The sequence below is a fragment of the Carcharodon carcharias genome, chromosome 11, assembly GCF_017639515.1.
Source record: "Carcharodon carcharias isolate sCarCar2 chromosome 11, sCarCar2.pri, whole genome shotgun sequence".
Lineage (NCBI taxonomy): Eukaryota > Metazoa > Chordata > Chondrichthyes > Lamniformes > Lamnidae > Carcharodon > Carcharodon carcharias.
This window is the reverse complement of record NC_054477.1, coordinates 30,187,824-30,202,014: the sequence shown is the minus strand read 5'-3', so window position 1 is coordinate 30,202,014 and position 14,191 is coordinate 30,187,824. Positions and strand designations below refer to the sequence as shown.

At 41.3% G+C, this 14,191-nt stretch overlaps 1 protein-coding gene across 4 annotated transcripts in view; it reads right to left on the bottom strand.

The window, feature by feature from the left end:
- c2cd3 (C2 domain containing 3 centriole elongation regulator) overlaps window positions 1-14,191 on the bottom strand; it is a 149,694-nt gene that overhangs the window by 114,757 nt on the left and 20,746 nt on the right. For 3 of the 4 annotated variants that reach the window (XM_041199609.1, XM_041199606.1, XM_041199607.1), the window contains exons 6-7: window positions 12,035-12,170; window positions 7,662-7,817 (exon numbers count right to left, since the gene is read on the bottom strand). In XM_041199609.1, the coding sequence (XP_041055543.1) occupies window positions 7,662-7,817; window positions 12,035-12,170 (292 nt within the window). The remainder of the gene's footprint in view (window positions 1-7,661; window positions 7,818-12,034; window positions 12,171-14,191) is intronic. The other variant, XM_041199608.1, reaches the window with a different exon arrangement.

Below are 14,191 nucleotides of genomic sequence, written 5' to 3'. Positions count from 1 at the left end.
TTAAGCAGAAATTGTTCAGTGAGAGAACAAGTTCAGCCAGACAGAGGAGAGTAGTCCTTAAACTCCTCTCACTTCCTTCAAATAAAAGTTGTGGCTATGGGTACCCGCATGGGCCCCAGTTATGCCTGTCTCTTTATGGGGTATGTGGAACATTCCTTGTTCCAGTCCTACTCAGGCCCCCTCCCACAACTCTTTCTCCGGTACATCGATGACTGCTTCGGTGCTGCTTCATGCTCTCGTCTGGACCTGGAAAACTTTATTAATTAAGCTTCCAATTTCCGCCCCTCCATCATTTTCACATGGCTCATCTCTGACACTTCCCTTCTTTGACCTCTGTCTCAATTTCTGGTGACAGACTGTCCACCAACATTCAATACAAGCCTACCGACTCCCACAGCTACCTCGACTACAGCTCCTCACACCCCATTTCCTGTAAGGACTCCATCCCATTCTCTCAGTTCCTTCGCCTCCGTCGCATCTGTTCTGATGATGCCACTTTCAAAAACAGTTCCTCTGACATGTCTTCCTTCTTCCTTAACTCAGGTTTTCCACCCATGCTAGTTGACAACGCCCTCAACCGTGTCCGGCCCATCTCCCGTGCACCCACCCTCACACCTTCCTCTCCTTCCCAGAACCATGATAGGGTCCCCCTTGTACTCACTTATCACCCCCCGAGCCTCCACATTCAAAGGATCATCCTCCGCCATTTCCGCCAACTCCAGCATGATGCCACCACCAAACACATCTTCCCTTCACACCCCGGCGGCATTCCGCAGGGATCGTTCCCTCCGGGGTACCCTGGTCCACTCCTCTATCACCCCCTACACCTCAAAACCCTCCCATGGCACCTTCCCATGCAACCGCAGAAGGTGCAACACCTGCCCCTTTACTTCCCCCCTCCTCACCATCCAAGGGCCTAAACACTCCTTTCAAGTGAAGTAGCATTTCACTTGCACTTCCCTCAATTTAGTCTATTTCATTCGCTGCTCCCATTGCAGTTTTCTCTACATTGAAGACACCAAATGCAGACTGGGTGACCGCTTTTCGGGACACCTTCAGTCTGTCCGCAAGCATGACCCAGACCTCCCTGTCGGTTGCCATTTCAACACACCACCCTGCTCTCATGCTCATATGTCCGTCCTTGGCCTGCTGCAATGTTCCAGTGAAGCTCAACGCAAACTGGAGGAACAGCACCTCATCTTCCGACTAGGCACTTTACAGCCTTCCGGACTGAATACTGAGTTCAACAACTTTAGATCATGAACTCTCTCCTCCATCCTCAACCCCTTTCTCCAATAATTTATATATATTTTTCTTTTCCCACCTATTTCCATTATTTTCAAATGCATCTGCATCCATTGTTTTATCTCTACCTTTTAGCCTATTTCGATCCCTTCCCTCCACCCCACCCCCACTAGGGCTATCTGTACCTTGCTCGTCCTGCTTTCTACCCTTAATGTCACCATTAGCACATTTCTTAGCTAATATCCTCCCCTTCAACACCTCTTTGTCCTTTTAGTCATTTGGACTCGAAACATTAACTGTATTCCTCTCAGCAGATGCTGTCAGACCTGATGAGTTTTTCCAGGTGTTTTTGTTTTTGTTTTGGATTTCCAGCATCCACTGTTTTTTGCTTTTATCTTAATGTCTAAGCTGTGCCTTGTGCTCACAATTCAAAGTCATTGATGTATATCAGAAACAGCACTAGGCCCAGGACTAAATCTTGGGGAACTCCACCTCCCTCCAGTCTGAAAAACCATCAATTACCACAGTTCTGTTTTATATCCCATCGCTAAACTTGTAACCATGCTGCTACTGATCATGTCATCCCACGGGCTTCAACTATGCTAACCAGTCTAATACGTGGTGCTTTATCAATCATCTTTTGAAAGTCTATACACAAATCAATTGCAATACCCTCATCCACTCTGTTACCTCATCAAAATCACGATCAGGTTAGTCAAATATGATTTGTCTATAATAAACCCCATGTTGGCTCTCCTTTATTAGTCCAAATGGCTGCTGAGTTTCTCCTGGATTATTTCTAAAAACTTATCCATCACTGACATTAAACTGATTTGCCCTCCAATTGCCAGGTTTTGAACAAGGTTGTAACATTTGCAATCCTTCAGTCCTTTGGTACCACCACTCCTGTATCTCAGGAGAACTGGAAGATTGTGATCAGCACTTATGCTATTTCCAGCCTTCCCTCACCAACCTCGGATGCATCCCATCCACACAGCATGCCTTATTTACAATAAGTACTACCAGCATTTCTAGTACCTCCTCCAACTATTTCTATCTCACCCAATATGTCAGCACCCTCTTCATTCACCACAGCTTTGGCAAAATCATCCTCCTTAGTAAACGCTGACACAAAATATTCATTTATTACTTTAGCCATGCTATTGTCTCCACCAACAGATTTCTATTTTGGTCCCTTATTGGCTCCACTGCTCATCCAACAACCTTTTTAACTGGGACAGATCCATTCTCAACACTAAAATTGGCTCTCCTCCAATTAATTATTTTTCTCTCAATTGTTCCTTGTCTTTTTCTGTAGTTAATCTAAACCATGTGATATTATGATCACTGTTTCCTAAATGCTCCTTTGCTGACACTTGATCCATCTCATTCCCCAGAACCAAATCCAGCAATGCCTCCTTTCTCATTAAGCTGGAAACATACTAATCTAGAAAATTCTTCTGAACACACTTCAAAGACACTTTGTCCTCTCTGCCCCTTACACCTTGATTATCCTAATACAGATTGGGTTAGTAAAAGTTCCCCATTATCACTACTCCATAGTTTCTGAATCTCTCCGTAATTTCCCTGCAAATTTGCTGCGTTATATCATTTCCATTAGTTGATGGTCTATGGAATACTCCCAGGAGTGGAATGGTACCTCAACTGTTTCTAACTCTGACTAAATAGATTCTGTCCTTGAACCCTCCAAGCCATCTTCACTCTCCAGCACCATAATATTCTCCTTCAAAAATATTGCCATCCTTCCTCCTTTATTTCTTTCCATACCTTTCCTGAATACCTTGTACCAAGCATATTTGGTGCCCAGTCCTACCCTTTTTTGAGCCAGGTCTCAGTTATTTCCACAATATCATATTCCCATGGGGCTATCTGCCATTGCAATTCACCAGCCTTATTTAACATGCTTTATACATTCATATACATGCATTGTAAGCCTATTTTAAACATTACTGCATTCCCTTTTAGCATGACCCCACCTAATGCCTAACTATTTCCCACTCTAGTGTTTTATTTCTCCTGGTCTTTTATGAACCTTGCTTCTCTTCTACATCCTGGTTCCCAGTCCACTGCCAAGCAAGCTTAACCCCTGCCTAACAGCAGTCACAAACCACCCCAAGATGGCATGGGTCCTAGCTCTGTTGTGGTGCAACTTGTCCGGCCTGTATAGGGGTGCAACTCCCCCCCCCCCCCAACACCCACAAAAACCCACACAACCACACCAACACACACAACCACCAAACCACACACACCCACACACACAACACCACACACACACACACAACCACACACACACACACACACACACACACACACACACACACACACACACACACACACACACACACACACACACACACACACACACACACACACACACACACACAAAGCCACAGGTTCATCTGTTCTGTCCTCCTATTTCTATACTTACTAGCACATGGCACCAGGAATAATCTGGAGGTTATGACATTGGAGATCCTGTTTCCTAGTCTCCTTCATAATTCCCTAAATTCTGACTGCAGGACCTCATTCTTCTTTTTACCTATGTTGTTGGTACCGATATGAACCCCCACAGTCTCTGGCTGTTCACCCTCCCCCTCAGAGTGCTCTACAGTGACTCAGTGACAGAATGTTGAGTATGAGAAAAAGCTAGCCAGTAATATAAAAAGATAGTAAGAGTTTCTACAAGTATTTAAATAGGAAAAGATTAACTAAAGCTAGTAATACTGGGGAATGGATAATGGAAAACAAAGAAAAAGCAGAGGCATTGAACAGGTGTTATATGCCTGCCTTCATTGTAGAAGATTTGGAAAACTTCCCAAAGTTACTTGAAAATCAAAGGTGAATGTGAGGGAAGAACTTCAAACAATCACATTCACTAGGGAAAAGGTGCTGGAAAAACTATTAGGCCTAAAAGCTGACAAGTCCCTAGGACCAGATGGCCTGCATCCGAGGGTCTTAAAAGGGGTGGCTGCAGAGAGGGTGGATGCATTGGTTATAATCTTCCAAAATTCCTTAGGTTCTGGAAGGGTTCCAATGGATTGGAAAATAGCAAATGTAACACCTTTATTCAAGAAAGAAGGGAGACAGAAAGCAAGAAACTATAGACCAGTTAGCCTAACAGCTGTCATAGGGAAATTGAGAGAATCCATTATTAAGGAGGTTTTGGCAGGATACTTACAAAATTGTAATGTGATCAGACAGGGTCAACATGGCTTTGTGAAAGGGAAATCATGTTTAACTAATTTATCAATAGTTTTGGACCCATGCAATCGTGGGGTGGTTTGTGACTGCTGTTAGGAAGGGGTTAACCTTAAGCAAGGTGGATAAAGGGGAACTTGTAGATATGGTGCACTTAGATTTCTAAAAGGTATTTGATGAGGTGCCACATCAAAGATTACTACACAAGATAGGAGCACATGGTGCACGGGTAACATATATGCATGGATAAAGGATTGGTTAGCTAACAGGAAGCAGGGTAGGGATAAATGGGTCTTTTTCAGGTTGGCAAGCTGTAACTAGTGGAGTACCACAGTGCTGGGACCTCAACTATTTACAACCTATATCAATGATTTGGATAAAGGGACCAAATTTACAGTAGCTAAATTTGCCGATGACACCCAGATAGGTAGGGAAACAAGTTATCAAGAGAAGGTAGAGAGTCTGCAATAGACAGGTTAAGTAAGTGGGTGAAAATCTGGCAGATGGAGTATAATGTGGGAAAATGAAAATTTGCTCACTTAGGCAGGAAGAACAGAAAAGCAATATACTATTTAAATGGAGAGAGATTGCAGAACTCGGTGGTAGAGAAGGATTTGGGTGTCCCATGAATCACAAATAGTACATAGGTACAGCAATTAATTAGGAAGGCAAATGTGATGTTGCTGTTTTGCAAGGAAAATGGAATATAAAAGTAGGGACATTTTACTGCAGCTGTACAGGGCATTTGTGAGACCGCATCTGGAATACTATGTACAGTTTTGGTCTCCTTATTTAGAAAAATATATAATTGTGTTAGAAGCAGGACAGAGAAGTTTCACTTGACTCATTTCTGGGATGAAGGATTTATCCTATGAAGAAGGGTTGAACAGCTTGGGCCTATCCCCGTTAGAGTTTAGAAGAATGACAGGTGACCTTATTGAAACATACAAGATGTTGAGGGAACTTGACAGGGTAGATACCGGGGGGGGATGTTTCCACCTGTGGTGGAGACTAGAGCTAGGAATCATAGTCCTAAGAATAAGAGGTCTTCCTTTTAAGACTGAAATGAGATTTTTTTTTTCTTTCAAGAGGGTTATTAGTATGTGGATTTCTCTCCCCCAAACAGCAGTGGAGGCTGGGTCACTGAATTTATTCAGGACAGAGTTTTGATAGACAAGGGGGTCGAGGGTTACGACGAGCAGACTGGAAAGTGGATTTGAGACCACAACCAGATCAGTCATGATCTTACTGAATGGCTGAGCAAACTCATCAAGGACAAAATGGTCTACTCCTGTTCCAAAGTCCTATGACATCCTTGACCTTGGCACCAGGATTCAACATACCATACTGGCATCACTTCTGCAGCCTGTCTGTTCCCCAACCATAGAAACCCACATCGTTAATGCTTTCTCAATCTTCCTCCTGCCCCTCTGAGACACCTGTGATGCTGTCAACTTGGCTCTGTACCCCCAAGAATCACCCCCCTCACTAGTATTCAGAACTGAATATTGGTTAGGCGGCAGGATTCAAGGGACTCGTGACCCACACATCTGGTTCCGGCGGCCAAACATTCCCTCTCTATTTGCTCACTCTTAAGCTATGGTGTGACCAATACCAGAAAATGCTGGTGCACCACAGCAACATCAGTCACTGCTCAAGACCCAAAACCCAAAATTCAAGCTTCTCCTACTGTTGCACATATAGTTGCTTAGGACACAACAAAGCATCCTGGAGTTCCCCTAGGGAACAGGATGTGCATTCCAAGGGACTGAGGTACCCTGGCATACTGCTATTCATTAGATTATGAATTAAGAAATTTAATCTTAACACTTCAATAAACACTTACCAATCTTGTGTTGACATCACTTTATTGTTTCTTACCTCTAACCAAATAGGTCTCTCTTGAACACCTCGAAGGCATTTTCTCTTCCTAACACTGCAATATTTTACTCAATAGATACAACTACCTCTCTTTTTCTTTCCTAAATACCTTGTATCTAGGAATATTAAGCCCTATCATTTTTTGAGCCAGACCTGTTATTTCCACTACATCATATTCCCACATGGTTATTTGTGCCTGTAGCTCACCAACCTTATTAACCACACTTTGTATTTACACACATGCGCTCCAAATCCAACTGAGATTTCTTTGTATTTCTCATGATCCCACTTAGTTCTTTATTATTTTTAACTCTTTGTCTCCCATTCCTCTGCTTATCTTGTTTCTATTTAATACTATAGGCGGCAGTGGCCCCAATGGTGGATAGGAAAGCAGGGAACAATCCCTCCTCAGCCATTTCAGTGAGTCCCGGCCTGATTCTGAGCAAACAGAAAGCTAATGAATTGCCGTTGGGGTTGCCATCGCTTCAAGAGGAGAGATCCCGTCTCCAAGAGCTATTGGCCAATTGGAGGGCCGGCAACTCTTCAGTCCCAGCAGCACCACTGGGAGCCAGGATAGGGGCAGCTCTTGCCAGTAGGGACCCCTCTGTGTCAGGTACAGAGCACCTGATCAGGAAAGCCATTCCCTCCCTCCCTCACCGCCCCTAGAGAGCCCGCCAGGTTTTGATGAGTGGTCTCTCAATGTAGCAGAAGGCCCACCCATAAAGTGGCAGTGACTGGGAATAGGTCCTTAATTGGCCACTGAAGGATCTCAATTGGCCTCTGGGGGTGGGGGGAGAATGCTGTCCTCCACATTCCCCACCTGATCAAATTCCATGGTCCAGGAAGGCAATGGGCATGCTACCCCACATTCCATTCTCCATCTCCACACCCAACCTCATCTCGAAGGGTCATGAGGACTCTAAAAGGTCAACTCTTTTCTTCTCCGCCGATGCTGCCAGACCTGCTGAGTTTTTCCAGGTAATTCTGTTTTTGTTTTGGATTTCCAGCATCCACAGTTTTTTGTTTTTATCTCATCTCGAGGGTCCCATTAAATTCTTCCCTACATCTTGGTGAATTAGTTTAAATCCACTCCTACAGCACTAATTTGCTAATTTTGATCAATATCAAATCCCAAATTCAGCATCTGAATTTTGTCTCAGTTTGAGCTCAGCACTACATGACAGGCTGAACGGGGCCAATGAACAGGGCTTCAACAGCTAAGTCTTTCCCTCTGCATATAAATATCAGGCTGGCTTATGGAAACCATTGTAAAGTTACAAGTACAAATCAAATTAAAAAGCGCTCCCTACATTTACCTCCCTAGAAGTAACTTGATGGCCGTGGCTTCTGTGTTAGGATGAACTTCTTTTAATGGGTGCTCAGCAGAAGGCAGTAAAGAATCTTTGGTTGGGGAAGTAGCTTCAGATTCCAGCAAATTATGAAGCAAATTTCCAGAATGTGATCGGAGTATTCTGACAGGGGTAAAAAGAATGATAAAACTATAGATTAATGAGGCTGAAAGACAGCTACAAATGCAAAATTATGTAATTCCGTAAGTTTGCAAGCATAAGGCAGAGTGACTAGCAATTAGGCAATAGAAGAATACGTCCATGGCAGTCATGTGGCATAATTTATCTCCAGAAGTGTGACTGATCAGATGACTCACAAGTAACAAGCTCATCAATAGATCCATCAGTACAAATATTTAGCATATCAAACTGCTGTCCTGGGCAGATTCTTCTTTAAATAACTGGGCAATTTCATATTGGAATTAAAAAATTGTAGCCTGTTAAAATATGCTGTTTTTTGATATCTCTGTGATGTCCTGTGTTATGGACAGGAGGGGGGTTAAGTTAAACAGCCCTGAGTTCTCTTCTCACCACCTGCACATAAACAGAAAGGTGTTTTCATTTGTTTCCTTTATAAGCGGTGGCTGCTTATCAACCCCTCAGCTTTGGTGTGATCCAATTCTCTATTACTAATCCCACTGCAAACTCAAAGTAGGGTAAGCTCAGAGGATTAGTTTATTTGCACACACTCATAACGCAAGGGGTGGTGGGGGGCAGGGTCACTATGTAGCTTCTTGTGCACTCATACAGAAAAAGTGGTGTTGAGAAAGAAAGATTTAAAAGGCAAAGACCACAGAGAAAAGAATTATGTTTGCACACGTGTCCAGAGTCCAGAATCAATGTCTAATGGTGCATTCTTTCAGAGGTCGGCCAGCTGAACTGATGCTGGGTAATTCACTTTTCCAGTAGAGTTGACTTCCACGATCACGGTGAGATAGGCACGGTGAGGTGAATCAGGCTTGTAGGTCATGGTACAAAAAAACTAGCAGAAACAGTGTAGATGGGGCCAGGCATTCAAACCTGAACAGAGCGCCTTTTCTGTGCGGCTGCTGGGTCGACAGAAAAATGGCAGACAGATTTCTCAGTACCAAAAGGCAATATTACTGGTTCATGTCACATGACTCCCACCTCTCCACTCTAGCTTTGACAAAGGGCATGTATCCCTTTGTTTGGGCCCCTGAGATTGTTAATGTTCCAACAATTAAGTTTTGAACAGAAGGTTGCGGGGTCTTTTGTCCTAGCAGATGAATCGGCTCGCGTTGCCCATGCCTGGATTATGAAATGTAGATGGTCTTCAAATACTTCCCTTTGAATTTGGTCTCTGAAGCCCACAGGGGGTCGATAGAGTCTCTTCAGCAATAACATGGTGTTGGTTTCTGCGAAACTGCCATATTTGCTCTCATTGTTTAAGGGTCACAGGCAGACATAGGTTCAGCCATTTTAAAAAGGGTGTTTGCTCAGTTTTTAACAGTTTAGAAATTAGCCGTGAGAGTATACACAAATCAAAAATATAGAGGGCGATGTCTTAGTCCCCTGACACTTTAAATGGAAAATAATACTTTTTAAATTATTCCCACTGTCAGGTTTGTCTTTAAACTCAGATGCAGAAAGTTGATAATGAACAGATAATAAAGTAACCTTAGTGAGGGGTTCAAGTGACATCAGAACTTGCAAGGGTAAAGTTGAGTAGCTTATACTGTCACCTGAACCCAAGATAAAGTGTCTGCTTAGTAAATTATTCCAAGTGGGCACGTGAGGTTTTCATATAGTAGTCTTGACAAGTAATTTTACTTCATGTTCAATTGGCTCCTCTTTAATCTGTGGTGGGTGTGATGGGAGATATTGACATCCCAAATACTTCCGCCCAGTTGATGTACAAGGTCACTGATATTCAAAGATCAACAATTATGATGTAAATAAAAATATATTGAATGGTTATTTGCAATTGATCCTGGAAAAATAAGTCAGTAACATTGTATCTGTAAAAACAAATATTTTAGAAAGTAGCTTGTAAGTTAGTATCACCAATCTTCTAATGGATCTGTAATCCTTTCACTTTAAAACAATTTACATTGCAGTATTGCTTTCTATCGACATTTGTTCAATATTCACATTTTTTATTCAGTATTACTAAAACAGACTAAACTTCAAATTAAAGGTAGAATAAAAGCAGCCTCTCTATAAAAATCACACAGAACAGATTCAAAATGATCAAAACTTATTATGTGCAATACACTGTCAGATCAAAGCAAATGATTCATAGTGCAGTGGAATAAATGCTGAATATGCACTGTGTCACCATTCCTCTTCCCCATCTGCCTGGATGTATAACTGTCTACCGAGGTCCCACACACAAAAACAGATAATTGAATTCAAAGTAATCGGAACTTGATTTTTTTCAAAAGATTCAATGAGAAGCCATCTCAATTTTCACCCATCTTTCATTACAGGCTAGATTGCACATCAGATAGTATATCTTTCCTTTCATCCTTTGTTTGCATTGATAATATATTCAATTTTAATGGACATTTAAGGACAGGTCTATTAGAAGCTGCAAAGAGAATATATCAAGTGCAGACCTTTTATGACAATGTTAACCTATCTCTTCTACTAAAAACTGAAGGAACTGTTGTGCATTTCTAGCATCTCGTTTATATCTCCTTATACAGCCCATTATTCATCTCTACTGCTGTTTAAATTCAGAAACACAGTTAACATTAGGCCATAATTTGCTGTCAAAATAACTGAGTTAATGTTGCTCTCCATTATTTTTGCACAAACTGTACCTCAACTTCAGGGGCTAAAATCAAAAATACATAAGCTGCTGTCCGAGACACGGTGCTCCAGCATTAGCTTTGTGAAAACAGTATCTTGCTGTTTGCCTCAATATTGAGATGCAATGAATGCCGTGAAGTACTGTACTTGTGGGGTACATGCAAATTGAATACTGCTCATTTCAGCCTTATGATCTAATAAGCGTTAATTACTTACGGTCGACCACTGTGGCACTGAAAATTAACTACTATAAGCGTGAAGACTCATTCTTTCAGGTTTTAATTGTAGATTTACAATTTTCAAAGAAGTTACCTTTCCATGCTGTCTCTGTTTTTCTGTCTTTCTTAATCTAATCTTTCTTTCCCTCACTTTATTTATCTTTCATGTCTGATTTGGCATTCCGTTCAGCAACTTTAATTTATGCATTGTCACTAGTCCTTGTGCAGTTGATTTCACAATCCTGTGTTTTGTTTTTTTAAGAAGATGTATAGTTTCTAGCCCTGTTCACTCTGGTCCCAGATGCCCTGTCTTCCTCACTGCAAGATCATCATCTCACATTTTCAGCAACTTGCCTTGTAATTTTTTTTAAAGCTAACGATGCAAGGGCAAGTCTAACTAACATCACATGCTGTCAGGTACCCTACCGTGATAAATTATGACCCATTCTCAGCATATTGGTTGTTTATTTCCTTCCCATTTTTCTCCCATGAAGGTGCTAAAACTGCATTCAGACTAATTCAAAATTCTTCAAATCTAGTTCATATAAACCCCTTACATAATTTTCAAGGATGCCAGCAGCCTTCTGATATGTTGCCCAGATGGCTATGAATCATGTGTGCGCTTAAAGGGCAAATGCTGACAATTTGTTTGATCCTGCAGCACATCACACCCAATCTCAATCCAGTCTCCACTATATCCATCCCTCTCACACATGCTTTCCAAGAAGAGTTCCTGTCTAGTGATCATGGAAAGCAACTAGGCAGGTATTTTTCCTTCTTAGTGCAGAGATGCTGAGGACAGCTGTAGTATCCTACAGATGCGCAGTGGAGTCCAGCCCGCTCAAATGGAAATTACATCTACCATTCTAGAATTGGCATCAGTTCTGGCCTCACAGGCCTCGAGCTAGTATTTCCACTCTTGATCATCATCTAGTGACTCCTATTAGAATGCATAATTTTAAATACAGGTTGACGACAAAACCTAGCAAGACTGCAAAGTACCTCAAATCAAATAACCTAATGAAACATGAATAACAGCCATTGGATAAAGTACTGATGCCATCCATGGACTGGGGAAGAACTCTAGCCAAGGTTTATGTTTCGTATCTATCTCATCCTACTGTAGAAGAGTACAAAACCAAAACTATGAATGCTATTATGTCAAAAAAACCGGTAGATCAGTTGGTAGTTTCGATGAGTAGTGTGAAGAGATCACTTCAACCATTACTACTTTCATGCCTCTACAAAAAGGTTGCCATAACTCTTTTGGTTAGCTCTCAGGATTAAAAATTGTAGTTGCTTCAAATTCAAAGACACAAAAACTACTGAAAATTTCATCAAGCTTACTTTGATTTTGGCATGCCAATGTCCTGACATGGAACAATGTAAGGACTGTCCACTAATCCAGGTACACCATTCGGGGCAGTTTTCATAGCAGAAATCACCATTGCATTTCGCAGTTTGCTGCCTCGGTCCAACAACACTATAAACAAGAATACATAGTGAACAAATAAACAGTTGCAGAGACTCACTTCTCTGATAACAATGTGAATTTATATAGCAAGTTTAACATAAAAAAAGTCTCAAGGTGCTTAAGCAAAGAGGTGGGTTTCAAGGATGGTAGTAAATGAGTAGAGAACTAGACAACTGAAGGTACTGCAGTCAATGGTGAGGCAAAGGGATGGGGATTGCAAAGCCCTTATCAGTTCAGTCTTTCCTGATAGTTTTATGCTCTCAGTAGTTCCGGTATCATGCTGATTTCTTTTAAACATTTTCTCCAATGCTTTATATTCTTTTTTAAACATGACAAACAGAACTGTGCACAATACTCTAATCATGGTTCCACACATCTTGCTGCAGGAGATACAGAAACCTTATTGGTGGGATTCAAACAGGGAGTTGTGGAAGAAATGGGCAACAATTGTGTTAAATAGTTTTTGCAAGGAAAGAAATGTTATAAACAGGGTGGCAATTGCAAGAATGTAAAAAAAAGTGGTCCATGTAGGGGACAGTATTGACAAAAGGGGAAGAGCAGAGAGGGGTGGTGGGAACAGGAGAGCAGAGAGGAACAGGGAGAGGGAATGGAGAGTAGTGAGGGATTGGGGAGGCGGGGAACAGAGAGGACGACATATTAACATGTTGTAAACAGTTCATTTATGGCTGTTTTAAAAAAAAATTAGAAGGAAAGTACCAATATAAATTCTTGGGAAAAAATGATAGAAGCTAAGTTTTGTTTGTTAGCCTATTGGTGTTTGCTGCCATCTGCTGGTAACCCAACTTAACATGTAAAATGTGAATGATAATTGACCAGAATATGCTGGAAAAACAATGATGTGTTTAAATGCCCAGCAATTTGCAGCAAGGCAACGATATTCCGCCAGTTGTGTACCACCACAAATCACTGGATGATTTATGCTCCATTGAAAACAGCATTTTGCTGTCCTCCCACGGGGTTCACAGAATTGCATCAAATGAGCATGAATCATCAATTAAACTTGCCACTGAAAGTTCGAGCTGGTACTCAATAGCACAAGTACCTTTTTAATGGTGAGATCCATGTCCCTGAAATGCCACTCAACCCTTCCAGCCCAAAAAGGGAACATGTGAAACTTTGTATTATCATATATTGTTTTTGGAGATTAAAAAAAAAGAAAATTTAAAAAACATTTCCTTTCTGCCTCTTGTTCTTTCCTTCCCTTAATCCAAACTTTCTGTGTCTGATTTGATCCTAATGCACTCTATTTCACTGTTGTTCCTGTTTCTTTCTCCTTAAATCACATTAGCTAAGCAGATAGATTGCTCGTCCCATTGCTCACCAAGGTCACAGAGGCCCTCATGCCTTCACTTGTACCATTATCAGTTTGCACTTCCAGTAATTTGAGGTGCAAAAGATTTTTGGGCTACAGGGTGAGAGAAGTCCAATGGAGCATGCTGCAAGTTAACTAATCCAGAAAGTTCTGGGCCAACATACTCAATAAAATCTAACATCTTTAATCCTGATTGGTGAAACAGACAGATTGATAGATTGGGCAGTTATATTGGTGCAGTGTATCACTCAACAGCAATTTTCAAGAATATCTACACTTACTGCATAGTGCAATTTTATGCTAAATATTATACCTGGGAGGATGTGAAATATTGGTTTCTGAAGAGATGAAATTATAATAAAAAACACAACTATCATGATTAAAAGACAGAAAAAAATGTATGGGCCCCATGTGCCAACTGGTATCATATTTTCTCTCTTAATTATTGCTTTGTTTCTGCTTCCATTCTATGAGAAGCCCTCCAAAATCTTATATTTTATTTTCAAAGTAGGTGTTTTAGTAAAATTCCATACATTATGCAGCTAGTAGTTAATCTGAATGCTAGGAAATGCTCTGGAAAACAAAACCAATAAAAGCCATGGAGTTTTATTGGAAACTAACACTTCTTATCAGTGATCAGGCAAAAAAATTGAGGACTCAGGAATAGCTAATGAGTGGGCCATAAAAGGTGCCATAT